The sequence below is a fragment of the Naegleria lovaniensis genome, assembly GCF_003324165.1.
Source record: "Naegleria lovaniensis strain ATCC 30569 chromosome Unknown tig030, whole genome shotgun sequence".
Classification (NCBI taxonomy): Eukaryota; Heterolobosea; class Eutetramitea; order Acrasida; family Naegleriidae; genus Naegleria; species Naegleria lovaniensis.
This window is the reverse complement of record NW_025407852.1, coordinates 253747-280754: the sequence shown is the minus strand read 5'-3', so window position 1 is coordinate 280754 and position 27008 is coordinate 253747. Positions and strand designations below refer to the sequence as shown.

At 37.2% G+C, this 27008-nt stretch overlaps 17 protein-coding genes across 17 annotated transcripts in view; 13 read left to right on the top strand and 4 right to left on the bottom strand.

The window, feature by feature from the left end:
- Positions 1–194: 194 nt before the first annotated feature.
- On the top strand, positions 195–2549 carry C9374_007694 (uncharacterized protein; the record flags this gene model as incomplete). Its single annotated transcript, XM_044697687.1, has 2 exons — positions 195–288; positions 553–2549. The coding sequence occupies 2 exons, from the start codon at positions 195–197 to the stop codon at positions 2547–2549; spliced, it is 2091 nt and encodes a 696-aa protein (XP_044546318.1).
- A 369-nt stretch (positions 2550–2918) lies between these two features.
- C9374_007693 (uncharacterized protein) lies at positions 2919–4392 on the top strand (the record flags this gene model as incomplete). The annotated part of the gene is made up of 2 exons (XM_044697686.1): positions 2919–3106; positions 4059–4392. 2 exons carry the CDS (start codon positions 2919–2921, stop codon positions 4390–4392), a joined length of 522 nt encoding a protein of 173 aa, XP_044546317.1.
- A 294-nt stretch (positions 4393–4686) lies between these two features.
- On the top strand, positions 4687–6073 carry C9374_007692 (uncharacterized protein; the record flags this gene model as incomplete). Its single annotated transcript, XM_044697685.1, has 3 exons — positions 4687–4998; positions 5088–5376; positions 5565–6073. 3 exons carry the CDS (start codon positions 4687–4689, stop codon positions 6071–6073), a joined length of 1110 nt encoding a protein of 369 aa, XP_044546316.1.
- A 324-nt stretch (positions 6074–6397) lies between these two features.
- On the top strand, positions 6398–6808 carry C9374_007691 (uncharacterized protein; the record flags this gene model as incomplete). The annotated part of the gene is made up of 1 exon (XM_044697684.1): positions 6398–6808. The coding sequence occupies one exon, from the start codon at positions 6398–6400 to the stop codon at positions 6806–6808; it is 411 nt and encodes a 136-aa protein (XP_044546315.1).
- A 32-nt stretch (positions 6809–6840) lies between these two features.
- On the top strand, positions 6841–7890 carry C9374_007690 (uncharacterized protein; the record flags this gene model as incomplete). Its single annotated transcript, XM_044697683.1, has 4 exons — positions 6841–6906; positions 6965–7439; positions 7503–7813; positions 7867–7890. The coding sequence occupies 4 exons, from the start codon at positions 6841–6843 to the stop codon at positions 7888–7890; spliced, it is 876 nt and encodes a 291-aa protein (XP_044546314.1).
- Positions 7891–7901: 11 nt separating this feature from the next.
- On the bottom strand, positions 7902–9883 carry C9374_007689 (uncharacterized protein; the record flags this gene model as incomplete). The annotated part of the gene is made up of 2 exons (XM_044697681.1): positions 7902–8604; positions 8808–9883. 2 exons carry the CDS (start codon positions 9881–9883, stop codon positions 7902–7904), a joined length of 1779 nt encoding a protein of 592 aa, XP_044546313.1.
- Positions 9884–11207: 1324 nt separating this feature from the next.
- On the top strand, positions 11208–12014 carry C9374_007688 (uncharacterized protein; the record flags this gene model as incomplete). Its single annotated transcript, XM_044697680.1, has 6 exons — positions 11208–11336; positions 11403–11408; positions 11503–11613; positions 11664–11669; positions 11784–11873; positions 11931–12014. The coding sequence occupies 6 exons, from the start codon at positions 11208–11210 to the stop codon at positions 12012–12014; spliced, it is 426 nt and encodes a 141-aa protein (XP_044546312.1).
- Positions 12015–12038: 24 nt separating this feature from the next.
- C9374_007687 (uncharacterized protein) lies at positions 12039–13226 on the top strand (the record flags this gene model as incomplete). The annotated part of the gene is made up of 1 exon (XM_044697679.1): positions 12039–13226. The coding sequence occupies one exon, from the start codon at positions 12039–12041 to the stop codon at positions 13224–13226; it is 1188 nt and encodes a 395-aa protein (XP_044546311.1).
- A 113-nt stretch (positions 13227–13339) lies between these two features.
- Positions 13340–13804, top strand: C9374_007686 (uncharacterized protein; the record flags this gene model as incomplete). The annotated part of the gene is made up of 1 exon (XM_044697678.1): positions 13340–13804. The coding sequence occupies one exon, from the start codon at positions 13340–13342 to the stop codon at positions 13802–13804; it is 465 nt and encodes a 154-aa protein (XP_044546310.1).
- Positions 13805–13830: 26 nt separating this feature from the next.
- On the bottom strand, positions 13831–14388 carry C9374_007685 (uncharacterized protein; the record flags this gene model as incomplete). The annotated part of the gene is made up of 1 exon (XM_044697677.1): positions 13831–14388. One exon carries the CDS (start codon positions 14386–14388, stop codon positions 13831–13833), a length of 558 nt encoding a protein of 185 aa, XP_044546309.1.
- Positions 14389–14467: 79 nt separating this feature from the next.
- On the top strand, positions 14468–15534 carry C9374_007684 (uncharacterized protein; the record flags this gene model as incomplete). Its single annotated transcript, XM_044697676.1, has 3 exons — positions 14468–14928; positions 14980–15158; positions 15224–15534. The coding sequence occupies 3 exons, from the start codon at positions 14468–14470 to the stop codon at positions 15532–15534; spliced, it is 951 nt and encodes a 316-aa protein (XP_044546308.1).
- A 62-nt stretch (positions 15535–15596) lies between these two features.
- On the top strand, positions 15597–17354 carry C9374_007683 (uncharacterized protein; the record flags this gene model as incomplete). Its single annotated transcript, XM_044697675.1, has 1 exon — positions 15597–17354. The coding sequence occupies one exon, from the start codon at positions 15597–15599 to the stop codon at positions 17352–17354; it is 1758 nt and encodes a 585-aa protein (XP_044546307.1).
- A 29-nt stretch (positions 17355–17383) lies between these two features.
- On the bottom strand, positions 17384–18220 carry C9374_007682 (uncharacterized protein; the record flags this gene model as incomplete). The annotated part of the gene is made up of 3 exons (XM_044697674.1): positions 17384–17649; positions 17702–17927; positions 17975–18220. The coding sequence occupies 3 exons, from the start codon at positions 18218–18220 to the stop codon at positions 17384–17386; spliced, it is 738 nt and encodes a 245-aa protein (XP_044546306.1).
- A 416-nt stretch (positions 18221–18636) lies between these two features.
- On the bottom strand, positions 18637–21222 carry C9374_007681 (uncharacterized protein; the record flags this gene model as incomplete). Its single annotated transcript, XM_044697673.1, has 1 exon — positions 18637–21222. One exon carries the CDS (start codon positions 21220–21222, stop codon positions 18637–18639), a length of 2586 nt encoding a protein of 861 aa, XP_044546305.1.
- Positions 21223–21718: 496 nt separating this feature from the next.
- On the top strand, positions 21719–23647 carry C9374_007680 (uncharacterized protein; the record flags this gene model as incomplete). The annotated part of the gene is made up of 1 exon (XM_044697672.1): positions 21719–23647. The coding sequence occupies one exon, from the start codon at positions 21719–21721 to the stop codon at positions 23645–23647; it is 1929 nt and encodes a 642-aa protein (XP_044546304.1).
- Positions 23648–23823: 176 nt separating this feature from the next.
- On the top strand, positions 23824–25158 carry C9374_007679 (uncharacterized protein; the record flags this gene model as incomplete). The annotated part of the gene is made up of 1 exon (XM_044697670.1): positions 23824–25158. The coding sequence occupies one exon, from the start codon at positions 23824–23826 to the stop codon at positions 25156–25158; it is 1335 nt and encodes a 444-aa protein (XP_044546303.1).
- Positions 25159–25578: 420 nt separating this feature from the next.
- C9374_007678 (uncharacterized protein) overlaps positions 25579–27008 on the top strand; it is a gene marked incomplete at both ends in the record, with an annotated part of 2873 nt that continues 1443 nt past the window's right edge. Inside the window, 2 exons of the mRNA XM_044697669.1 lie at positions 25579–26387; positions 26469–27008. The exon at positions 26469–27008 is cut by the window's right edge and continues 51 nt beyond it. Of these exons, the coding sequence (XP_044546302.1) occupies positions 25579–26387; positions 26469–27008 (1349 nt within the window). The remainder of the gene's footprint in view (positions 26388–26468) is intronic.

The window sequence follows — 27008 nt, the reverse complement described above, 5'->3', positions numbered from 1 at the left end:
CTTGAGAAAGAAAAAATTGCGAGAACAACAACAAAACATTTTGTTATTTTGTCCATCAATTCTTTGATTTAGTGTCCTGACCAGTACTCGCATCACACGTTCGGAATCATTCAATTCTTGTCATCACATTTTGAAAATATTATTCTCCTTTACGGAAAAAACAACATACAACAGCCAAGTTGCCAATCATCATCATGCTCAACATTGAAATGCAGAATTATTTTAAAAAATTGGTTAAAAAAAATATTCAATTCCCATCCAACACATTACATTTCACTCTTTCCAAAGGTATGTATTCTGGATTTTGAATTTTGACCCATTCTGAAACTTTGATTCTTTTTGGGATACATTGTATCGTGATGATGATACCTTAACTTGTTGACTTACAAAACAACCATCGCACATTGAAACATGACCCATGTTCATCACGGCTGTGCTCTATTCACTATTCATGGACATATTTAATAATCTATTGTTATCCATCAAACCATCATCATCTTGATATTGTATCTGATTGAACAACATTATCCGTTATGCGCAAACATATTGAAGGAGTCTATATTTTAAACAGTATAAAACCAAGTTGCAAAACTTTTTTCAATTACTCAACCGACAACAAAATGTCTAAATACGTCCCTCCACATTTGAGACAAAAGATGCTCCAAGAAGCGGAGGCTGTTCATTCCAAGCCTTCAACTAACGGTACTGAATCATCAGCTTCCAATGGACACTCTCAAAGACCATTCTCATCCAACAGCAACGGAACACAAAGAACAACTAGCAGCGCATCATCATCACATTCTAATGGTTATTCTTCATCACAACAAAGAAGACCATTCAACAATAGTAACGCTAGCAATGGTGATAGCAAACCAGCTTTCAATAGTAGAGTAGCTGTTGATTGGACCAAAGATGATGGTGATTATCAAGATAACTCCTCATCATCATACAGAAGATATGATAGACAGTCATCATCACGAGATGACAGAAAGCCTTTATTTGAACGCAAAGACGTCTACACTAGAGAAGACACCGAAACCGAAGAACTTTTCAAACAGAAAAACACCGGTATTAACTTTGATGCCTATGAAGACATTCCAGTCAAAGTAACTGGTAAGGACATTGTTCCTCCCATTCAAGCCTTCAAGGAAGCTAATTTTCCTCTTAAATTGGTTCAAAATATTGAAAAGGCTGGATTCGGAAAGCCAACTCCTGTACAAAAACACAGTATTCCTATCGTAATGTCTGGTAGAGATTTGATGTCTTGCGCACAAACAGGTTCTGGTAAAACTTGTGCTTTCCTTTTCCCTATCATTTCAAACTTGTTAGGACAACAACAATATGAAACCGTTACTCAACATCCAGAACTCATGGATCAAGTTATGACTTATCCTTGTGTTTTGATTTTGGCTCCAACTCGTGAATTGTCCACCCAAATCTATGATGAAGCTAGAAAATTCACTTATCGTACAGGTAGAAGAACTGTTGTAGCTTATGGTGGTGCTGCTATCCAATATCAACTTAAACAATTAGAAAGAGGTTGTGACATCCTTGTTGCAACTCCAGGTAGATTGGTTGACCTCATTGATAGAGGATCAGTTTCTCTTTCCAAGATCCAATACTTGGTTTTGGACGAAGCAGATAGAATGTTAGACATGGGTTTCGAACCTCAAATTCGTTATATTGTTGAAAAAACTGGAATGCCACCAGCAGGTGACAGAATTACTCTCATGTTCAGCGCTACTTTCCCAAAGAATATCCAAATCTTGGCAAAGGATTTCTTGCATGACTACTTGTACTTGACTGTTGGTAGAGTCGGTAGTACTCACGAGAATATTTTACAAAAATTCGTTTATTGTAAAGACGAAGAAAAGCGTGAATTGTTACTTGAAACAATTGCTTCTGTAGAGACTCTCACTCTTGTCTTTGTAAAGACTAAGAAGGAAGCAAGCATTTTAGAATACTTTTTAATGAAGAGTGGCTTCAAATCCTCTTCAATTCATGGTGACAAGTCACAAAGAGAAAGAGAAACAGCCCTTGACAACTTTAGAAGAGGTGTCACCCCAATTTTGGTTGCAACAGATGTTGCCAGTAGAGGTTTGGATATCAACGACGTTGGACATGTCATCAATTATGATCTTCCAGAAAATATTGAAGATTATGTTCATCGTATTGGTAGAACTGGTCGTGCAGGTAATACTGGTATCAGCACTTCATTCTATACTGACAAGAATAACCAAATTGCAGACGATCTTATCACACTCTTGCAAGAAGCTAAACAAGAAGTTCCTTCGTTCATTTCCGAAGGAAGAGATAGGCTCAGATATTCCAAGATGGGTAAATCTGGCTTTGGCAACAGAGGCGGTAGCTTCTTTGGCAACAATAGAGGTGGTGGTTTTGGTAATTCCAGAGGTAGAGGCAACAGCAGAGGGGGTGGTTTTGGAAACTCTAGAGGTAATGGATTTGGTGGTAGCAGAGGTTTCTTTGGATCCTCTGATGCAAGAAGAAACTACCATTCCAATGACGATTACGGAGATGACTACGAATAAGCTTACACTTTTAAAAGTGTGAATGCTTAATTTGTTGGTGAGAGGGTAAAACGCTAAACATTCATTAGGCTACATGTCAATTGATGCGTCACAAAAGAATCTTGGTAGCAAAAAGGTGTTGGTGGATACCAAATAACATCAACTAGGATGTTGGAGACGATACTTCACAACTATGAAATGGTGTCATCTCCTTTTTAGCTTATTCACCTCACAATTTTGAAATTTTTCCTTTTAATCGACGATACATTGATGTGTATCATCAGTTAGTGTATCATTATTTATTCAGACTCTCTTGTCAATAAATTATTACTTGACAACAATATCCTTGTTACTTTCATACAAAGAACTCAACTCAGTTTTGATTTAAAAATGACCACTCCTTCAATCACGAACGTGTTAGTCCCTTCTCGATTTTTAATTACCCTTGGATTCCTAATAACAACCATCTTGGTGTTGTATGAACGACAAAGAAATATTGAAAAAGCAATTTATTCATCAAACAAAACGTACTTAACTGAAACACAATTTGTGTATGACATTAATTCTCTTTCGGATTCGTAAGTATGATCTCAATTTGAGGCACCCATTGGTTTGCTGAATAATGACAACATCATGTAGGACCATTGCGTGCTGCAGTTTAACGTTATTCATTCTATTGATACAGATCATTACATTGGTGTTTGGATGCACGTTCTTTGAAGAAACCATATCAACTATTGAAATTATTTTCAATTTAGCCGGTGGACTTCTCTTTTCATTTTACATTATTTATTCTTGGCATCCTTCCAATTTATGGTACATTTTCCTTGGATGTTGTGTTATTCCGTTTTTAGTTGAGTTGAGAAATTTATTAAAGATTTTCTGGTGGAAAGAAAAGGAATATTAAGGCTGGTGGTATTCTGAAAAAACTCGTTCAGACCGGTCTCTGGAATTGTAGCGAGTGTGATGAAATTGCGAAATTCATGCAACAACAAAAATGCTAAAAACCCAAAGAGCGTCAATTCCGACGAGCAATAACAGGCAAACGAGAATACGAATGATTGTACAACATCTATTTCCGACAGTACATAAACCACAAGATTCCACTCCTCATTATGTTCAAGACGAAAGGCAGTCCCTGGACAAAATTACAAAATTAAAAACACTGATGGAAATATATCGGATTACTTGGATATCTATCATGTTTTTTCAATGCTCATCATTATTTTCAGATTACGACAATTAAATATCAATATTTTCAAATTTTGGAAAATTATTAATTTAGTGATGAATCTCAAACAATTAACATCTCTACAAAGACGAAATTATTTATATTTAATGGAGCCTATGATCGCCACGGCTATGTTATCTGCTTTTTCTGTTGTTTGTAAGTGCTCTTTCAGAAATCAAACATGACTAACGTCAAAACAGATAGAAAATTCAAACATAGTATTCTATTCAATTAGAGGACATTGAGATGGATTTAATTATTTTCAATAGAGTAACTGCAGTTCTCAAATCAATAATCAGAAAGGAAGCTCGTTCAAATAACCCATTTGATACCAATATCTTTAAATCATCAACTCCAATGTCACACGATGATATTATTTCTCAAATGAGCGAAAAAGACAAGGAATCTTTTCCTTCACTGAAACTGGAAATTGAGGTCAATCAAACCCCTATAGATGAGTTTATGAAAAGCTTGGAAGTCGTAGCATACCACCCAAAGACGGGAAAAAAAATATCACAAAAGGTGATTCTACCATTGCATCCTCAGTTAACTCTGAATATTGATGACTTGAACATTGACCTTGCTGAAACAAGTCTTACTCCAAAGAATGAAGAGATCTCTACTACTCCTTAATTTTCCTTCATGTTCCACTTTTTGCATGGTCTTGAGAGAAGAGGAAATAGTGGGTATCCATTCCTGATACAAACGTCCAAACTATTACATCCAAGTTGAATGAGGGTGACGTTTAACTCCACAGAGGAGTTTTATAACATTATGTAACAGGGCTAGTTCGTGAATGGTGACCATAGATGTTCACCTCGCCAGATTGGATTTGTGTCGTATTGAGGCAATTGACAAATTTAGAAATTTGATCATTTGGAAATAAGACTGTTATCTTACGTGTTTATTTTCAAATAATCATTTAAAATGAGAGAATTGATATCCTTGCGTGTTCATTCTCTGAACATCCATTCCAAAGTAACAACCTCAGAAAAGCGACACCTTTTGTTAAAACCCATTTTAAGTGCTCAACAACAATTTTATTTAATTTTGAACGTTGGATGTGAAAACAGATGGAAATTAGACGCAAGGTCGAAGAAGAAAGAGGAACATCCAACAGGAGTAATGCAGTATCATTTCGAAGGACATTCTGAAATTTCATTTAACCGTATGAATAATCATGAGCAGAAGTTGACCATTTCATTCTCTGTCATGTCAAAAAAGTTGTTCAAGCAAGATGTAAGTAGTGTGTTTGTAAGAACAACACTGTATGAATCAAGACCATTTCAAATTATCCCTATTATTATTAATCGCTACATTGTGTCTAGATATGTGTAGCCGAAGGCAAGATAGTTCTTGATGACTTGTCTACGAGTGATGCCCATCCCAGTATCACTGACTACGACATTCCTCTTGAAATTACAACTCGAGAAGTGATTTCACATAAGAAATCATGGACCTCAATGACTCTGCACTTTACTCTACAAAGGAAGCAACACGAAGCACTTTATTCTCAGGTCGACGAAAAAGGTGAGGAAAAGATGAAAAAGAACAATCAATTAAGCACAGATGGTGTTGTCCTTATGCCTTCACCTGCCATACCATTCACCGTTTTGAGTAGTGGCTCTTTTTTTGAAAATAATAGTCCTGCGGTTGTTGACCAAATAGAAGAGACTGTTGCAAGTAGTAGAACTCCCAACACCACTAGTGGCACCACTAATCACATGAATGATGAGGAAGATATTGAATCCATTCCTCACGAGATTGGTCCTTTCAACTTTTATCCTATGATCTTACCTCAAAAGAATACATTCATTTGAAATATACAAATATGATCACACGAGAAAGAATTACTGTTTGGATTTATCCCACTTTAGATTTTTCATTTGAAGCTTCTCAATTGATTTTTGCCAATGAAAGAATCAAGTTTTATCAAGAACAGTTTTGGTTGGAAGAATTGGTGAGACATGAGAATTTAACACAAATCTTTAACAATGAACTGTGTTCGATGAGGAGAAAACCAAAATTTGTAAAGGTGGTGAAACATGAGTGGATGATTTCTCCACCAAATCAACAAGAACCAAAACGACAAGAAAGTACTTGCAATGATAATGATGACGAACTGCTCCAATTACCTGACACCACTATGGTCGTATGGTTCATGTCGCTAAAATTTTCACATCGACTCATGCGAGAGGGTTTAATGGCCATTGAAATTGTTTTGGATAACACGAATTTTGAAGGAAATTTAGAAAAGAAGAATGAGATCATGCTAAAACATGCCATACAACTATTAACAGCCATGGAAATTTAATTTCTAAATCTTTTAAAAAACCAGAATAGAAACCAGCAAGTGAATGGACACGATGTGAACGTTGTATAGCATTGCCAGAAATATTAAATAGATCAAATTATATTTATAAGAATCTAATGATAACAACCACAGGATTGTCAGATCGTTGACGCAAAAACTATTAAGGTTGTTTGGTCCAACACCATCATACTTTATGGAACATGATGCAAAGAATCTTGATCCATTATCGATACAACCAATTTTTTTAAGAAAGAGTCATGAAATTTGAACAGTGCCATACAATCAAAATGAGTTGATCGTTGAAAAAACCAAAAGATAAAAAAAATGAATCAAACCATTCCATCAACTCTCCGACGATCGTCGTTGGCAGCAGCAATTCATGGTAAAAATTGGTTTTTTAACAACTTGTTGTGTGATACAAATATTCGGAATTATAATATGCAAACAAAGAGTAATTCTAAAATATTATTTAACATTCATTCCAATTGTTTTCAAGTACGAAATATAACCTCTAATTTTTGGAGTAAAATTGGTGACAATTTACAAAATCAAATCACAGAATGGATTTCTGCAATTCAAAAAGAAGATCAACAATTTTCACAACCACAACCCTTGCTTCTTCCTTTAAACATTGAAAATCAAACACTTGCTCAACGAAAAGATCCAACAAATCAAGAAGTCACTGTTTATATTAAGGATTTTTGGCTTCTCATACTTCAACTTCAAATCTGTTAAAACAATTAAAAAGTGGAGAACATAAATATGCCATGTCCGCCGATGAATCACATTTTCAAGCTTGGAAAAATTCACATGAAATTCTTTGTCTAAGCGAGGTAGGTTTTCGAAAGAATGAGCAATTTCCAAGAGGTTTGAATATGGGTGAATATAAAGTCACATCGATGGAACTCGCATGCAACATGTTGGCAATGGGAATCAGGAAAACTTCCACATCAAGTCGATTTTAATGCACTTGCTTCTGATATTTCATTCAGAAAAGATATCAAGAACAACGAAACCTCAAAAACAACTACGGATGGAGCGAGTAATGCTACTGATGATATTAATTTTAATCCATTATCATTTACTCCAGTTCCAGTCGCAACGTTGACTTTTGCTGGATTGAACATTTTGAACGCAGCTAGAAAAAGCAAATATTTATTCAGTGCAGCATCTTTGACAGCGCTACCGGCCATGTTACTGACCGATGTAGCTCTTTCTCTTGCAATGGCCTATTATGAATTTCAAAAAGCGAACGAAAATGCAAAGGAATATGCGATTGAGCTGAGCAAGGAGCTTCATTTGTTGAAAACTCAATACGGAAAAGTGAGAGTTGTGGCTCACTCACTTGGATGTAAACATTTGATAGGTACGTCAAATTTCACAAAACACTTTGACTTTAAATATTATTTGTCATTAATATTGAGTATAGAGGCTTTGAAGTTAATGCCATTAGAATACAGACCTGATGAAGTACATTTATGTGCACCTGCAATTTCTGAAGAAGATGCCCAAGACATTCTTGTGCAAGGTGTGGCTACAAAGAACACATTTCACTACTATTCTCCAAATGATTATTTACTGAGCTACATTTTTCCTATCGTGTCTACAACTGGGCACCAAGCATTAGGTGTGCATTCCATGAAGTCGTTACATCTTTATGCAAATACTCACTCATTGCAAGTATGTGAACATTTTGATGGTATTTGGGTTCATAATATGTATGGTCAGAACTTTTATAAGGTATGTTTCATGTATTCGAGTCAACATGTTCAAACCATTTAATTTAACAATAGTTTGCAATTGCTTCACAGTTGTAACTACATAAATCTTAATATTCTCGTTTGGTGTTCATATCTTTCAATAAATCATGAATGGATGGCAACTTTGTCGAGTTGCTTGATGAAAAAGGATTGGAAATTTCGCTCGGCTTGATGTCTTGTTGAGACGCATGCGATAGAGGAGGTGTTGTAGAATACGCTGCATGATACAGCGGAGGATTAGAATATACAGGGAAATTGGGAGTATTATCTCCAAGCAATGTCATATTCGTCAACCTAGTAGAAGAAGGTGTTGCATCCGTGGATGACTGATGTCGGAATGATACATTTTTCATACTTTCGCCGGGGTTGGGTGGAGATTTACGAAGTGTGGGTGAATGATTAAGGCGCTGCTCTCTTGTTGACTCACTTCTCGAGGTATGAGGATGATTCGAGCTCTGAGAGCTGAGAGGAGGTGTCGAAGGAGTTTGTGATCTATTGTAGGTTAGAGTTTTTTTCTTTTTCGATGGTTCCAATACTGTGTCCACTTCAGGATCACTATTTTCTTCTGCCGATTCTTCACCAGCACTCGTATTGCTGCTATTGTTTAATTGATAGGCAGCACTGGGTTGGGAGGGTGTCTTTACCTTTTCAATTTCAGCATTCACTTGTGCAAGTTGTTGTTCCAATTTTTTAGAGTTAATTGTATTCTTCATATTTTCTAATATCTTGTCTTTTTTAATGTACAGACTACGTAGTTTTCTATAGGGCCATCTATTGTGATTTGGATGATATTGATTATATCATTGGTTTCACAAATATCGATTGTGTGAGAAAAGGAATGTCCACATGATGATTATTCATCATCAAAAATATTAAGGAAAAATAAATTTCGTCATCATCACCACCATTGGATGATTAAATAACAATTTTCAATCTCGTATTCGTGAAAAGACAATCCTTAATCATTCACTTACCGAGGAATGTTGAAATGTCTGCATAACTTTTTCATGGATGTACTACTAATACCAATGGCCTCACATGCATGTTCTAATTTCCAATCAAAATACGTGGACAATTCCTCAAACGTGATGGTTGTCATGGTAATATGTGCTTGTTGGCCATTCGGTCTTTTGACTCCTTGCTGTGTCTGTTGAGCCTCTGATGAAGTCATCAGTCGAGGCGGAGGAGTCGTTTGTTGTTGTGAATGATGGTGCGGTGGTGAAAGAGCAGCAGCAGCAGTACCACTTCCACCACTGTGATGACTAACGCTTCTCCTCCGTGTTGTTTCATGTACCTCTCCTTCATGAATATTCGATGATGCAACGATGAACGCGTTGTGGTCGGCCGAATCAAGTCCAGACATCTTAAATGGTGTTTTTTGTTTTTCCTTATAGGACAAATCCGGAAATATTGAGTCGTGGTCCACGAAATCGTAATGGTGGTTGTTGGTGGTTCTATGATGAACTTGTTGTATTACGTTGTTGTTCATGGTTCGATCATCGGAATCTCTATTAGTAAGGCATGTTGAGGAAAGTGCCGAATTCGATAACATTGTCGACGGCCGAAACATGGATGAATGAAAGGATCTTGAGGACTCTAAAGGATGGTCCATCGTTGTTGTTGTGTTGTTGTATACAGCATGTGAATGTAAATACATGTGGTGGTTATTGGGACCATCCATGCATGTATGTGTCGATGATGATGCATGAGGGAAAGAGGAGGAATTGAAGCATGCATGGCTTTGATTTGGTATGGTCGAAGGTTGAAAAGAGGATGATGATGGTAGAGGCGAATCTTGTCGAGAATAGGTGTTCCTAGTGGTACTACTTGTCGTATGGATGTTGTTGGATGAAAACGGAGGTTGTTGAGTGAGTAGCAGCGAGGCCGGAGGAAGGTTTGCATGAGGGTGATGATGATCCTGATGGAAACTACTACAAGTATTATTACTACTGCTACCACCACCACCACTGCTCGCTTGTGAGTTCATAATGTTGTATCCTCTATGACTTCTACTATGGTTGTTGCTGTTGTTTGTTGAAATGGCATGCATGGATGAGATGTGGTTGTCAGGAAAAACACCACGAGTGGCTTGCTTTTCGTTTGCATGAGGTGATGATGAACTTGCAGATTGATAGTGTTGTTGGTTTGGTTTTCACTGACACGGTTCTTGGTCATGCTGTTATGGCCACTTTTACTAGAATGGAATAAGGAGTACTGTGAAACATGCACAGAGGGTGATTCTTCTCGAGTGTTTGAGTCCAGTGGATGATGGTTCGTTCTCATCTACCTTGTATTATTATTTGTTGAATATTATGATGAATGCAACGACTCGTCTTGATAGGAAGAAAACCGATCTGATGATGTGGTATAAGGGATATGAAAAAGCCTATGGGCGTACAACGACAAGGAGATGTTGTGTGTGGGACAAGTATCACGAGATGGCTGAGCAATGTTGTTACTCAATGAAGCATGTCCAACAACGCGTCTATGAGAACGAACAATTTTGATGTTGTTTTGTTTTTGATTCTTGGTGCAGTACTATCAAGTAGCGCTTCGATGAGGAGCTCACGATATCTCAAAAGCTGAAGCACAATACTTGAACAAGCAACTTTTTTTGGCGTGTGTCTATTTTCTGTTTTTTCCAAGTGGCGATTGGTATAGGGGTGCTCCAATTCTGCGCATTTTCGAAATGTTGTTGATGTTGGACACGACGCATCAAGGTTCGAGAAAGGAGAAAGAGAAACGTTCCCTGTTGGGTCAGTTAGATATCGTGCAAATAATAGCCGCTCATCAAAAATCTTTTCCAATAGTCTTCTGTTTGACCCCATTTGAAATTTCATCATAATGTCTCATATGTTGAAAGACCTGATAATTATGGGTTTCTTGTTATGTTTCTTTCAACCGTTCATGAGAGTTGGTTTCCTTGAAAAACCATGAAGTGGTGCGTTGTAACAATATAATTTTGTATGGAGTGTGGCGTGTTGTGGTGGTGTGTTTTATGTTGATGAATTCTTGCTTTAGCCTCGAAACATGGGAAGTTGGAATTCGGTGCATGTAAGGTGAGATTTTTCGAAAATGGGTTCAGGATTAACAATTTTACCAACTTGTGCAGTAATTGCATCTTTATAGCATCTGGCTGTCGCAGCTCACAAGCGTCTCGTGCACTCCTTTTTCGTGTTTTTCCTTTTGTTTCAGTGATGTTCGTTTTATGTTCACACATTATTGTAGATGGCAACTCAAAGAATGTTTGAGAGCATGTTGCAATTTCTTCTCTCCAACAAAAGGTTACGCTTGTTGGAATACTGCGGGAAAGCTTTGATAATACTTCCACGCAAACGATGGCAAAAGCTTTGGACAAATCCCAACAATAAAAAATGAGTGGAAGCACAGAAGACAAAAAACAGCTGGAAAAGCAATTGAGAAGTGCGTGTGAGTATGATGAGATTGAGAAGGTTCAGAAATTGCTGCATGATGGTGTGGATCCAAACTCGTCCGATGAAAGAGTAAGTAATGATTTTTTTTTTACTTGGCCTGAGAAAATTGTTGTCTTGAAAAACATTTTCGGAAAGAGTGGAGTGAGTAGCCATGAGTACACTTGAAGCGAATGATTAATGAATATTTCAACGGTTTTTGAATAGAATGTAGGTGTTAAACAATACATCAACGTAGTATTATTTATTTGAAAAGACTCCATTAATTAAAGCTGCACAATGGGGAAATTTGGCAATAGTAAAATTATTGGTGGACGAATTTGGAGCAACTATAAATCATCAATCTTTGGTATGTTTTGGATGTGAAAATTAAAAAGGATGAGTCTGAAAATCATGTAGATTGGAGTACGTATTTCAACATTTCACATTGCTTGATTCCATAAATATTGTGACTGACGAATATTTAGGAGGTTTGTATTTGTTTACAATTAGTATTACTGATAATAGAGGACGTTATAGACTGCACTTCATTGGGCCACATATAATGGCCATTTTGAGGTAATGAAATTTTTACTTTCCAAAGGAGCAGACAAGACTTTAACAAACAAGGTAAGCAATCTTTTGGGTCACCAAACAGTTTTTATTTCTGCACAATATTGAAAAAAGGATGGTCAAACTGCAGAAGAAATTGCAAGAAATAGAGGAATCAAAGAAGAAATATTAAATTATTTGCGAGATTATTCACAATAAAATTTAATTTCAATTTTAAAAAAAATGTTCGATCCTGTTCATTCTTTGCAAAATCCGAGAAGAAATCCTCTCAACAATGATGAAGATGAAGACGATGAGATGGAAAATCAGGAGGTACATCCGTATGGAGATATAGGTGGAGAAGAGGAAGAAGAGGACGGATCTTCTGCTTTTCATGATATTTTCAGCAACGATCCAGACTTTGAAAAGGTAACACCAAAATCGCGCATTGCCAACCCTTTTACCTCATCGGTTGCAAAGATTGCCAAACAAAAAGTGCTGATGATGATGGAAAAGATGGGCTATAAAGTAGGAGAGGGTTTGGGTAAGACTAATCAGGGAAATGTGAGCGCCGTAGAGCCTCAACAACAACAAGGAAGAGCAGGATTGGGCAGTGCTTCAACGCAACATTATTCATCCAATCTGCCTGAACATTTTACTATTCAAACTCATGACCCCGATTTAACTGATTATCCATTCAAGGAAGATGCTTCATGGTTGAGTTGCTCGGAACCTTTATCTGATGGTGCACCAGAATTTTCAATTGTCAGGCCCGATAATACAACATTGGATTTATCTGTGTCAATGAGTAGCAATGGACAAAAGTATGTCGAAGGTAACCTGTCTCCATTTGTTAATGTTCAACAGGTTCAACAAATCTTTGATTTAAAATCCCAATTTGATTCTGTTGATGATAAGATATTCACTGACGCTAGATATAGGTCAAATCCCTATGAAAGAATTGGAAGGTCAATTTTTCAAAACAGAGCAGCAATTAAATTGGCCAATATTGACCGAATTTCTGATTTAACAAGCTTCGAAGGACTTCCTAGACTACCTGAAGAAAACGGTATTTTATATTTTGCTGATATTTGCGCCGGCCCTGGAGGATTCACAGAATATCTATATTATAGATTCAAGACTGAAAAAGCTAAAGGATGGGGTTTTACATTGAAAAATAAGAAAGATGATTGGAAATTGAATAGATTCAACTCAGAATCACCACATGACAATTTTGAAGTTTATTACGGCGAAGATGGAACAGGAGACATGACGAAGAATGAAAACATTCGCGCCTTGAGCAAAGTGATTGATCAAGGACAAATGGAAGAGGTGTGGCTCTTGTCACTGCCGATGGTGGATTTTCTGTTCATGGGGTGGAAAACTCACAAGAATATCTCACTCATCAGCTTGTACTTTGTCAAGTTTTGACTGGCCTGATGATTCTAAGAAAAGGAGGTTCATTTGTGTGCAAGTTGTTTGATCTCAACACATGGTTCTCAGCCTCGTTGATATATATTCTCTACCAAAATTATGAGAAGCTTATGATTGTAAAGCCATTATCCTCACGACCCGCCAACTCTGAAAGATATATCATTTGCAAAGGATTAAGACGACGTCAGCCCAATATTGTAAACTATTTATTTGATGCAAATATTAAGCTAGCTAATCGTGACACAATCAAGTCACTGGTCGATTGTGAAACCATGGAGAAGGATGAGGCATTTGCCAACTACTTGCGTGAAACAAACTCCATTATTGCCAAGTCTCAAATGAATTCCCTGCAACGCATTAAGAATGCCATTGAAGACAAGTATCTGGAGATTTCAGAAACTCAAAATAGGTTGAGGGATTCCTGTCTTCAAGAATGGAGATTACCCAATCCGCAATCCACTCCTAAAGCAAAATCAGACAAGAATAAGCGTAAGAGAAATGATCAAGATTCAATACTAGGCCACCTCAACATCAAAAACCAAATACCTATCACCAATACTAAATTATTGTTTTGAAAATTCGATAGTAGTACTTGAATACTTTATTCAAGTTTCAATAAAGTTGTATAATTCTTTGCAACACCATGTATATCCTTGTCTTTGAATCCTAATGTGACATGAAAATCTCTTTTAGTTGCGTTAACCTTTTGTAAAAAGGAATTGGCACTTGGCCATTCCACAACCAAAAACAATGTCTCATCAGAACCTTTGGCTTGTCTTCCAATTCCAAGACATTTCATTTCCGAAAAATTCAAATTTTGGGCCATCACATCCAACAAATGTTCAATATTCAACGATTCTGCAGTCGCATTTGGAGGTAAAAAATCAGGAAATGCATTCGGTAAGGCATCTAAAGCTTTTTTGACGTCTTCTTTCAACATTAACGTAATATGGTGATGAGAGGTTTTATCTCGATCGTCCTTCTTTTTCTGAAATTCCTTTGGGACATGCTTATCGATATGTGTCTTAAAAGTTTCACAAAATTTTTCTACAATTTCTCCTGATAATCCTAAATAACCTCCATTGAAAACTAATTCACCCTGACCTTGAGTACAGGAGATGGTTTTCTTTCCGGTTTTGCTTGAAGACTTTGGTGCCATTTTTTTAATGGTTTTTGCAGAGACTTCGTTTGCGAAATTGAAATCGTGGAGAGTTCATCACCAAAGTCATTACAAAAAAATGTTCAAGACGCCACGACTCATGGCTACGCGATTTGTTTCTTGCTTTCGAAGCGATAAATTTATGAAAATGATGAATCGGAATGGTATCAGATATTTTCACTTTTCCTCCTCTTCACTCACAACAAACCTCAAGTCTCATGTTTTTATCGGAGATCAAAAAGTACCAGTTTTCTTGGCAAAGGGGTTGGAATCAAGTATTGATATTGATCGAGTCATTAATTATTCTCCATTTAAATCGTGGCTTACAAATATTCAGAATGTAATGAATGAAAATCAAGAAAAGAGTTTAAATTCAAATACCTATCACTGGAAAGAGTTATTATTTGAGGGTATTGAAATTCAATCTGTTGATATATTCGGATCAAGAAATATCATTGGATTTGTTAAATTTAAAGTTAATGTCACTGTAAAAACTGACAAGGATGAAATTAAAAAACTACCCGGAATTGTTTTTGCAAGGTAGGTCCTTTCTTGCGTTCTACAATTGTTGAAACACCAAACGATAATTAGAGGAGGCTCTGTTGGAATTTTGATTGTCTTGCAATGCATTGAGGATGGCAAGGAATACTTGCTATTAGTTCAACAGCCACGAATTGCTATTGGTAATTTACATTCATTAGAAATTCCAGCAGGATCCATGGATGACAATGGTAATTTCTCGGGAGTTGCTGCGAAAGAAGTTAAAGAAGGTATGCAAAATGTTAGAAAGCTTGAAACATTGGTTATAATGACTATTATACAAAACAAACTCAAGAAACTGGAATTGAAATTAAGGACGCAGAGCTGATTGATCTTACTGAATATTGTCTTGAATCAAAGTTTTCAGGACATTATATGAGTCCAGGAGCTTCAGATGAAGTTATGAGATTTTTCTTGCACAAAACACAAATGACACGAGTCCAGATTAATGCTTTAAAGGAAAAGATGGCAGGATCTGAATATGAAAATGAGATAATACTTCTTAAAGTATTATCTATTGAGGAGGCTGTGAAAACTTCACCAGATGCTAAATTATTGGTTGCTCTTTTCATGTACAACTTGTACTTGAACAAGAGCAAGATATAGTTGTCTCTTACATTTGCGTCTGCAGGAAATTGGGGCATTGTGCAGTCTAATTAAAGGCGTTTATGGCCACATTAATTGAGGCGTCAAGTGATAAACGCTTGGCTTGCATTTGGAGATTGAGGGAAATAATTTTAAAACTGAAAAACAGAACTGGTGAAGGAAGAAATAAAAATCGAAATAAAAAAAATGACGGACTCTGCTGCCAACAACAACTCGCAAAATGGTGGCGAGAAAAGCTTACCATCATCATCCGACAACTCAAATACTTCCGAAGGAAAAGCCTTGTCTCAAGAAGAGAAGAAAAAGTTGAGAGATGCAAAGAAAAAGAAAAACAAGAGGCCAAACAACAAAAGCAAAGCCTTTCTCTTTCAAAAGAGGAGCGAAAGCGTCAATTTGAAGAGAATGAAGAAAAGAAAAGACAACAACGAAAGGAAAAAAACGAAGCTGCTCGTACTGGTGAATCTAGCAGTACATCTTTATCCACGCCAACTGTGGTGGGTAGTGCTACTACACCAACAATTTCTTCCATCAATACACCCACTGTTGCCTCCGTAGTTACCAATACTGTTGTTGATCAAAAGATGAAGGAGGATCTCGAAAAATTGAGAAAGGAATATCAACATTTAGAGAAACAACATAATGACTTGAAGAAGAAATATCAAGAAAGCAGAATTTACTCTCACTTGTCCGAATATCAAATTCCAAAACAAGTTGAAGTTAATCATGAAAATATCCACCCTGCAATTATTCAACTCGGGATGCAATATGCCAGTGGACAAATCACAGGATGTAATGCTCGTACAATAGGTCTGTTGACAGCTTTGAAGCAATTTGTGCTTGATGCCGAGGTTTCGGAAGACAAATTATTGAGTAGAGATTATCTTGATCCAAAACTTGTGAAGTGCATCGATTACTTGAAACAATGCAGGCCAATGAGCATTGGAATGAAGAGCGCTTTGAGAAAATTTAAATCCTCTTATCATCATGTTGATAAACTGAAAGAATTACGTACTCAACAACAACGAAAAGAAAAGGTGATGGAGGAAATAGATTCATATATTGAAGAACGTATTTCTTATCCTGAAAAACAGATCATCAAGCATGGTGTTGATGGTATTAAGGATGGTGATACTATTATGACTTACGCTCTCAGTGAAGTATTGGAGAGAATGATCATTGAAGCAGCTCAAACCAGAAAGTTCAGAATAGTGGTGGTTGATAGCAGACCAAAGAATGAAGGCAAAGAGCTTGTGAAGCGTTTGAACAAAGCTGGTATTACATGTAGCTTGATTTTAATTAATGCTCTCTCTTACATGATGAAGGATGTAACAAAGGTATTCTTGGGAGCTAATTCAATTTTATCAAATGGAGCAGTTTATTCTCGTGTTGGTACTGCACTTGTTGCAATGACAGCCAAGGCTTTCAACGTTCCTGTAATTGTTTGTTGTGAAACTTACAAATTTAGCGATCAATCTCAGTTAGATTCCATCACTGTTAACGAATTGGGAGATCCATACGATTTGGTAGATTTAAGTAATTTACCGCAGCGAAAAAGTTCTGTCAACTATCTGTCAAGTAATGAAGTTGGACATTTGGAGATTGAGGGACTTACACTGCCAAATAAGGGCGATCAAAGCAAGCAACAAAGTAATGTCGTGTATAATTTAGAGAATTTTGAGTCAATTAATAACCTCCATGTCATTAACTTGCTATACGACATTACACCTTGTCATTATGTTGACATGGTTATTACTGAGTTTGGAGCTATTCCACCAACATCTATTCCTGTCATCCTTAGAGAATTTGGAAAGGATTACTAGCCCATTAGCTAAATAATAATATTCATAACTTATATTAATTTCTTCGTTGGAGATTGCATTCTTGTGTTCACGAGGCCACGCAATATCATGAATCTCTTTACTCGATAAAAGAGGTACCAGAACAAAGGTAAAAATGCAATGTACTGAATCCATGCAAATTTAGCCTTTTCAAACCATTCCACTTCATACGAGTAGGTCTGAACAGGAATCTTAATATTTAGATTAACAATTATTTGTGATGCACTGTTAGGTCCTTGTTTGCAAAAGGATGATTCTTGAACAAACTTTCCAGTCGCTGTATCGTTTGACGTTCAAGCATTTTCTTTGCTCAAATTTCACCAACTTACCTTCTCTATTAAAAGATGAGTCCAAAAAATTGATAATGGAGAGCTGATCCATTGAATCAATTGATGCAAAGTCAATAATTGGAGTATTGTAGGTTTCAATTTGATCTGTTCCATGAAAAGCATACGATTGTTTTAGAACAAAATCTCCGTTCAAATAGACTTCTGAGCAACTCGTTAAATCAGTGTTGATGTGTGCAAGACCAGAGACTTTTAAATTTTTGTAATTCTAAGTTCGGGGTGATACTTTTTAGTATTCAGGTATTGTCTACAAACCTTGAGTATCATTCCAAATTCCAATAATAAATCCAATTTTTCAAAGCTGTCACTTGGAATTCTTGGTATTGTTAATTGAAATTGAAATTGATCAATATCATCTGGTTCATATCTTCCAAACCGGACACTAAGTTGTTTTCTGTCATTGACCCGGTCAGCAAGGCTGATAGCTGTGGTTGTAAAAGATGGAAAGAAAAAGTTGTCGTTGGCAATCAGGGAGTTTGCATTTTGGTTGCTGGTCCACATTTTGTATCCTGACGAAAACGTCTGAGGTGTGAGTAAAGCAATGACCTTGTTACTAAAAGTCACCCTTGGCCTCTCGGTCATTGAAGAATAATCAATCCATAATTCTTTCAAATTGTTCGTTCATCAATCACCCTCGGAAGTTAAAAATACATACTATTCGTAACTAAGGGAATTACATAAGGCATGATCGCGACAATCAACACATAAATGATCATCATCAAACAGGCTCCTTTGGAACCAAACGTTGAAAACTTGGTCGTAGGGTATTCCTCGTGAATAATGGCCATTTTTTATTTAAACTTTTTGTATAATTGGTTGGCGGCAAAATAGCCAACAATCACCAGAATGGAAATTGTGAAAATTCGTTCCAAGGTTATAACCCTGAAGAAGGATTTATTAAAAAACACACGTGACGATTATCTTTGTGAATCACAATAATCAGTATACGATGGAATTTGATCTTTGAGGCCCTTTCTCCTTCTAATAGATTGGATCAACTTGTTCACTTCAGAAGATGGATCATGGACATCATCCTTCATAATACTCCAATGACTGAAATTACATTGAGCTTGAGCTTGGCCACTCGTGAGTCCGTGTAATTCTTGTGTCAAACCAAAACTCTCCAAAACTGGTAAATGACACACAATATTCAATAAGGGAGTTCCATTAATCACTTCCGTCGACTTGATTGAACCTCTACGATGATTCACCACACTATAGATGGCACCCATTACAGAATTCGGACATTGAATCTCAACCAAATAAATAGGTTCTACTAATTTAGGACTAGCTCTTAATTGAGCAGCACACATGGCTCTACGGGAAGCTTCACCCACTTGTCCTGCATTTCTATGACTCGAATCAGAGTGTAAATCAGCATCATCGACCTTGAACACAACTCCTCTCAATGGTTCATCACAGAGAGCTCCTCTCATGGTGTTTTGCTGGAAGGTCGTTACCACAAAATCTTGAATTTCATTCATGTACTCGACGGAATGAGAGGCATTCACTAACATGTTAGGACCTTTGTCATTGGGTCCAAAAGACCAAATCTTCTTGGTAATGGCTGGATCCCAATTAAATTCTTGTTCCAAAACTTTGGCTCTCTTATTCACATCTTGCTTGACAAAATCACCTTCTTCAATGAGAGAAATGAGTTCTTCACTCATGGGTTCAGCATGGATCCATAACTTGTTATGTTTGTTTGGAGATTTGGCAAAACAAGGTTCACACTCAGTGGTAACTGTTTCCAAGAAACTCACCACAGGTTGACTCTGTTTGATTGGAATACCCTTTCCATATTCTTCTTCTAAATTCTTCATACAAATTTCTAAATGCAATTCACCAGCTGCTGCAAGAACGTATTGACCAGCAGAATTGGTTCGACATTCCAACAATGGATCACTTTTCACTAACTTTTTGATGGCATCTACAAACTTGGGCATGTCTGCAGGGTTCACTGGCTCAACACCCATCTGAACGACAGGACTCACACTATATTTCATGTTTCGAATAGGCATACATTCGAAATTATCTTCATCGACACAGGTACAAGTTTTCACAATGTACTTGTCGAGACCAGCGAGACCACAAGTAGAACCACAACTCACTTCAGAAACACTTTCAGTGTTCTTACCGAGCATGATCAACACACGTTGAACATGAGCATTAAAGACATCTTTCTTGGATTGAGCACCTTCATAGGCAGGACCTAAAATTCTCACACTACTCGATTGTTTGACAGTTCCAGAGAAGACACGACAGAAAGCAATGAAACGACCAACATTATTCGAAATGGAAGAAGCACTAGTATTGGAATGCATGGGTATCATCTTACTGACATAGAGAATGAGAGGACCATTGGGATCACAATCACGAATAGCCATGGCATTCGAATCATTCAAATCTCCAGTGTATAAGAGAGAGTATCTGTATTTCTGAGCCTGTACCGGTGATGGCAAGTGTTGAATGATCATTTGAATGAGACTCTTTGAGGCAGGAAGGAATTTTCTCATGATGGTCCTTAATAAATTCTTGGAATCTTTCTTACGATCTTCCTTGGAGAGAGAAATGGAGAGTTTTTGAATCACATTGGAGAGTTCTTCGGAGAGAGCAATTTCCTCTCCACTCGAATTGCTGTTTGTGGATCGTTCCTTCACAAGTTTAAAGATTTGGAAGATGGGTTCCAAAATAAATTCACAGAATGAAGGTTTCAATTTCTTGCCAGAGACTTTGGAATAGGGTTCAGTGGACCATTTCTTGGCTTCGTGATCATAATAATGTTCACCCCATAATTTACGAGCAATCTTATCGGCACTGGTTTGGAATTTCTTACTGTAAAGTTCAGCAAATTGAGGAATGGTAAAGGCCCAACCCATCTTACCACTTCCAAAAGCAACATTGCCAATGGTTGGGTCCATTTGTAAATTCTTGTACAAATCATCTTCTACACCATAGGTCGAAATGAGTACATTCACAGATTCAATAATTCTTTGGAAACTTTGATAAGCCTCTTCGGGTGAGAATTGCAATTCTTCAATCACACGATCGACCTTATTAATCACCAAGACGGGTTTAATCTTTTCTTGGAGAGCTTGACGCATGACAGTCTCTGTTTGTCCTCTACAACCTTCGACAGAATCTACCACGAGAATGGCTCCGTCAGTCACACGCAAAGCTGCTGTCACTTCTGAATTGAAATCAATATGACCAGGACTGTCAATTAAATTAACAATAATCTTTTCCTTTTCATTGGAAGGATCATTCAGTACCATGGATAAACTTGTCGACTTGATGGTGATACCCTTTTCAATTTCGTTCTTGTCTACATCGAGTACTCTCTTTTCACCTGCTGAATCTTCGTCAATGAAACCAGCCGCTGATGCCAACTGATCGGTGAGTGTGGATTTACCGTGATCCACGTGAGCAATGATACTCAAATTTCTAATGAAATCTCTTCGGGAGAGGAGAAGTTCGAATTCTTCCTTGTTGAATTTGACCATGGAGTTTATGGAAAAGTTGGAGTTTGGCTATTGAGCTATTGATTGGTGTGTTTGTAACGAACTTGTGAGATAATCACAATAACGATTTTTTTTGTTGTTGTTCAAAGAGACAGTCTTAGCAGGATTTGCATGTTTAAATACCTCTGTAGATCTTTGAAGCACGTGTGGAAGAGCAAAGGAACACAGTTTGTGTAAGAATAGCTTCATTTGCGAATTTGAAGTAGGTTCAAATTCAAATACGAATTTGAAGCGGTTCACGTTTGAAATTGCACATTCATTTTCGAGTCAAGCTGGAGTTCCTGGTTCATTGTCAACTGAGAGGTACAGTACACAAGCGAGCGGCATGAACCTCAACGAGGAAGGCTCATTTCCCTATCAAATATCATACATCCCGATTTCTGCCTGTCAAAAAATGCACTCCAACCTGTTTCATCATGAAACAAGGACCCACAAAAGACGAGTCAGGTCATCACAGCTGACTGCAACAATTGGTAGAATGTGTTTCTTGTTGATGGTATTATTTTCTTTTCTCACTAGCACCATAACTCCACAAACAGCTTCTTATGGAACCATCGGAGGACAAATTACAATAATTTTCAAAAATCAAGATCAATACAAGGCTTTGATGGACGTTTCATCTCAAAGTTTGCACTTGAGAGTATCGGTCTTTCGATTAGATATTGTTCAGAGCGGAAATTCTACATATCCATACATTCCCGATATTGTTGAAATAACGACTCTTTCTCCACTCAAAACAAGCGTCAATAACCAAATTGTGTTGTTGCCTTCACAACAATTTCCAGCAAGCTTAAAAATTCCCTATCGATTGGATGATCTTCCTCTTGCAAGTTATATTGTGTTGGGACAAATTGTTTCAGGACACCAGTCTCTTACAAGTTTTAATGGTTGGTATCGTGGTGGAGGTGCTGAATATTTCAAAGACATTACATTATCGAGCGACAATAGTTATTTTTTGAACGCTGATTTTGTTATTGAAGGCGCCACACCTTACCCTGCATCTGAAAAATTCCATAGCAATGGACATTTCAGATTTGTGAAAGGCCTGCCAGTGCTCTCTTTATTTGGAAACGAAAAGGAGAGAGGAGTTTCACATGGATATCTGCTAGCTCAACAAATCATTGACTTTTTCAGATTCTACGTCTTGGAGGGTGCCATCCTTTCTGCAAAAGATTATTTAAATATTCATGTTCCGGTTCTATCAAGCTCTGCTTTCAAGTATGATAAGGAATTTATCGAAGCTGTTGAAGGAATTTATTCTGGAATGATAGCTTCTGGTATTGATTTATTTGTTCCTGAGCTGAACAGAAAATTTCAAGTTATTGACGTTATTGCAATTAATGCCTATATTGAATTGGAGTATATCGCAAGTCACGGAGTTCCAAATATTGCTTCAAACAATTACTTGACTCAAAGTCTGAGAGAAAAATTACTAGCTCAACGACCAAGAAGCGCATTGCATCGATCCAAGCCACATGCGGCTTGTACACAATTTTCAGTATGGAATGAATTCACCTCTACGAATTGTCCTCCTGAGCAACAAAATAACATTATTTCAGTTCGAAATATGGACGGAGAAATTGACATGAAGCGTGTCACAGTTCACGCAATTTTGTTGTCCACTATTGAATCAACCAATTCATTCGATAGAAAGTATATTAGTGTCATGTGGCCGGGTTTCGTGGGAACTTTGAGTGCAATCAATGAAGATGGAGTTTATTCCATGATGAATTATGGCCGAACTCATCCAAACACAACTTGGAGTTCAGGAGCTCCTGTATCATGGATTCTTAAAGAAGTTATTCAAAAAACCTCACTTGAATTGGCCACTCCATCATACATCCAACAATTTATCGAAAAGAACTTTAGATCACAACCAGGAGGAGCTTGTTTAACAGGATGCATTCTAGTATTTTCTCATAGAATTACCAGTAATTCATCACTACAAAATTCACCTCCATCATTTGTGTATGAATCTGACTGGAAAGGTGGAATGATGAGGTTACCTCAACAAGCATTTCCACGATTTGTGAAAAGCAGTATTGGAGCAAGCAATCATAATCATTTGTATGGAGTTGAGTCTGGTGACAGAGATTCTACCTTTAACTTTGGAATTAGAAATGGATTTAGTTCCATGTGGAGATATCAAGTTACTTCCAATTTAATTGATGTTTGGGCGAGATCTGTTTACAGCAAGGTGCAAGATCCAAATTTCTGTAACTCACAAATGAGAGAAATTCTTAGACGAGCAGCTCATGGCCAAACTGAACACTCCATCATGTTTAGGCCTCTTAATAATGGTAAAATATTCATTGACATTGCAGTGGCCCAAGCAACGTTTAATGGATGGGATGCACCTTATCTAGATTTTGTAACGTTTGAATTCAATGACTTGTTTACGAAATAGATAAGCCAAATTTTCAGAACTTTGCTCACGATACTACTGTTCAATACAACACTCGACGTTCAGGTTTCCAAAATAGTGTGCTCAAAACGTAAAAGAAACAATGTCTTTTCCTCTTCATATTTTCTATTTGAAAGTGGAGTTTGGGTTCCATTTCGATTCCTTCCAAAGCAAAAAAAATGATGCAGCATCAACTTCCTCCCCAACGTCCTGCCTTCTCATCGCCTCCTCCTCCGATGATCAATAACAACTCTTCAACCACCACGGCCAACACTATGGTTGGAACCGCTTCTCCACATGCCCAAGACTTCATGGATAGGTGCTTGGGAAAGGTTCCTGGTTCTCAAAGATTCTGGGATTATTGCTTTACGATATTTATGCTTCTGTTTGTTCTGATTGGAGTTGCCATTGTCCTATTAGTAGCTGTGTTCTATCACAACCGAGTAATTTTTATTATTGATAGTGAATGTAATGCTCTCGGAAAGAAGGATATTATTTTACCTTCCAATCTTGTGAGTTCATTTTGGAAACGATGTCAGACAGCAGGAGATAGTCAATATCCAACATCATTTAACTATGCTTTGAAAGATATTAAATGTATGAAATCCACAAGCTATGGAAGAGTATTGAATACTGGAAAATTATCAAATTTGAAAAAGACAATTGTGAATAACGTCGTTTCAATCGCAGATACATTTTTACAGGAGAAAGGAGTTTGTGACTCACAAAGAGCTACTCTCCTCAAGATTCAAAACAAGTACAAAACCTATGCTGCAAAACTTAGCAACAACCAGGATGTCAATCTTCCCAAGTATTTCAAAACATACACTCTAACTCAAGCTTTTGAGCAAGCCCTTGCAACAAACAATGCAAATCAAAAAGATTCACTTGCTGACAAGAAAGTGTCATGGTATTCAACTGTACCAGAATACAAAAACATACCAGATCAGGATGGAATAGCCACATTTGGTGTTGCTCTTTCTTCAAAATTTGATGAAGCACAATGGGATTCTGTTTTACGTCACGAATCTAGTGACTCTAGTTCCAGACTATGGGTTAGATTGAATCTCACCGAGACAGTTCCTCTTTTCACAACTGATAATTTTGATCACTTGACAAATTTCGTGGTGTCTGACACGGCCAATCTTACCCAATTTTATGAAATTATCAACCAACAAGTCCAAGATAATTACATTAAGGGCTTAATTCTTAACCAAACTGATTTTGTCATCAGCTATACTGAAATGAGAGCTGAGCTCATGTTGTTGAATCTTGCCAGAATTAATAGTGGTGACAGAGGAAACGTAATGGCTGAAGCTTCAATGATTGTAGGCGTTCCAAATGGTGACTCCATTGATCAGAGAATTTTGTTGACTTGGGGTGATGTCAAAGAGACACCTCAAGAAGGAATTTTACAAAGACTTGCTGAAGGAAATCTTCAATCTTCATTCATGGTCCAAGGCTTTTCAAAAGATTCTGTATTTAGCCAAGATCTCCTTAATGTTGTCCGATAGAATGGACAGCACGTACACTTTCACCACAACTGATGTTATTTGTAACACTAGATCACAAACTACGATTGATAAGATTGACTTAAACAAATGTAGCTTGCTGAAACGAGTACTTCAATGGAATCAAGACACGGCCTTTACCTCAATTACCGCACCAACTCTTTACAATCCCTCGAACAAGTTTTATCTTGGCCTCAAGCTTTACAAATCGTCCAATGTTGATGTTTTTGAAGAATTAGCTAATGGCAGAGCTGATGAATTCCACTTTTAAAATTTGCTGTACTTTTTACAAAATTAAGAGTGCACAATGGAAAAACTCCTGCTAAAATTTGCCAGCGTTATTTTGTAAAAAGTTTGCGTGCGACATTAAAACTTTCTGCCCTTCTCCTTTGTGATGGAATAAACAAAAAAATTTGGTTTACAATGGCACGAACCAGACAAACAGCAAGGAAGGGCATTTGTGGAAAAGCACCACGAGCACAACATTACACTCCACACACTTGCTCCAAATTTCGTGAACTCATGATCAAGAACGATCAATCCCAACACACCGATATCATTTCACGATTGGCTCCCTATTCCCGATGTGCCAAGTTGGCAAGATTTTGGATATTAAAGGACTTGCAACAACAAACTCATGACGATGATGCTCGTTTGAAGCAAAATTCAAAAAACCATCCATGCAATGATGATCCAACGAGTACACTAGAACAACAAGAGAACGTTTTACAATTACTTCAATCATTACCTCTTGATGTCAAAATTGATATCATTACTTTTATTCCGACCACTTCTCTGCTAGTACCTCCGTATGTCAGGCATACACAGACGGGAGCCAAATTGAAAGAACAAGTGGATCCTTGGTGGTTTTCTTTAATGAAACATCGATTGATTAGTACATCCTTTAAATCGGTTCTTGAAAATATCATTTGTAAAAGACTTTCACGAGAGGGTCTAGATGCTTCTGATAGTGTACTTGTTCGACCTTCTGCTTTAAAGCGTCATCCCATTTGGAAATTGTTGGAAATTCAGGAGAGATTCATGACGTTGCAAGCAAATCCACCTCATAATGAAAAATTACAGAGCCAGGCTGATGAAGCTCTTGCTACAGTGCCTGAAGGCAGTAATGTCCTTGTCGAAGGAGAGTGCGTTTGGAACGCCATGTTACATTTTACGGGTAGTCCTGCCAAGTTCTATACGATCCAATTAATGGTCGATGGAAAAAACTACTGGTAAGTAACTATTATTAAGTATTTCATTAGTAGTTTTTCTAATATTGTTCGCATGATCATATATATAATGCATATTCCTAGTGTTTTTACTCGATGGGGCCTTTTTGGACAAACGGGACAAAAGAAAATCATTATATTTACATCGTTGATGGAGGCAAAAGCTGAATTCAGAAACAAATTTAAAGACAGAACAGGAAATGATTGGGAAAATAGATCGAATTTCCAACTTGTGGTAGGAAAATATAACTTGGTTGACATGTCTAATACTAGTATCTCTACCGTGGAATCAAACACTGAAACCTTTAATTTTGACAATTCCTTATTTCCTCCAGTAACCACATTTGGAACTGTTTTACCACCCTTACATACTTTTTCCACAACATCCAGCAATAGTACTGAACAACAACAAGAAGAAGAGGATACATTGATGTCTGAAATGATGCAAAGAGATTTAAAAGACTTGGAAGATGAACTTATTGAGGACGTTAAACATCTTCCACACTTTAACCTCATCACTTCTTTCTTGGATGAAGGCTATTCTGTTGATGCTGATATCATGAAACCAATTCAAGAATGCAAGTCTATGATTCAACAAGCCTTTTCAGAATATAACTCTCGAAC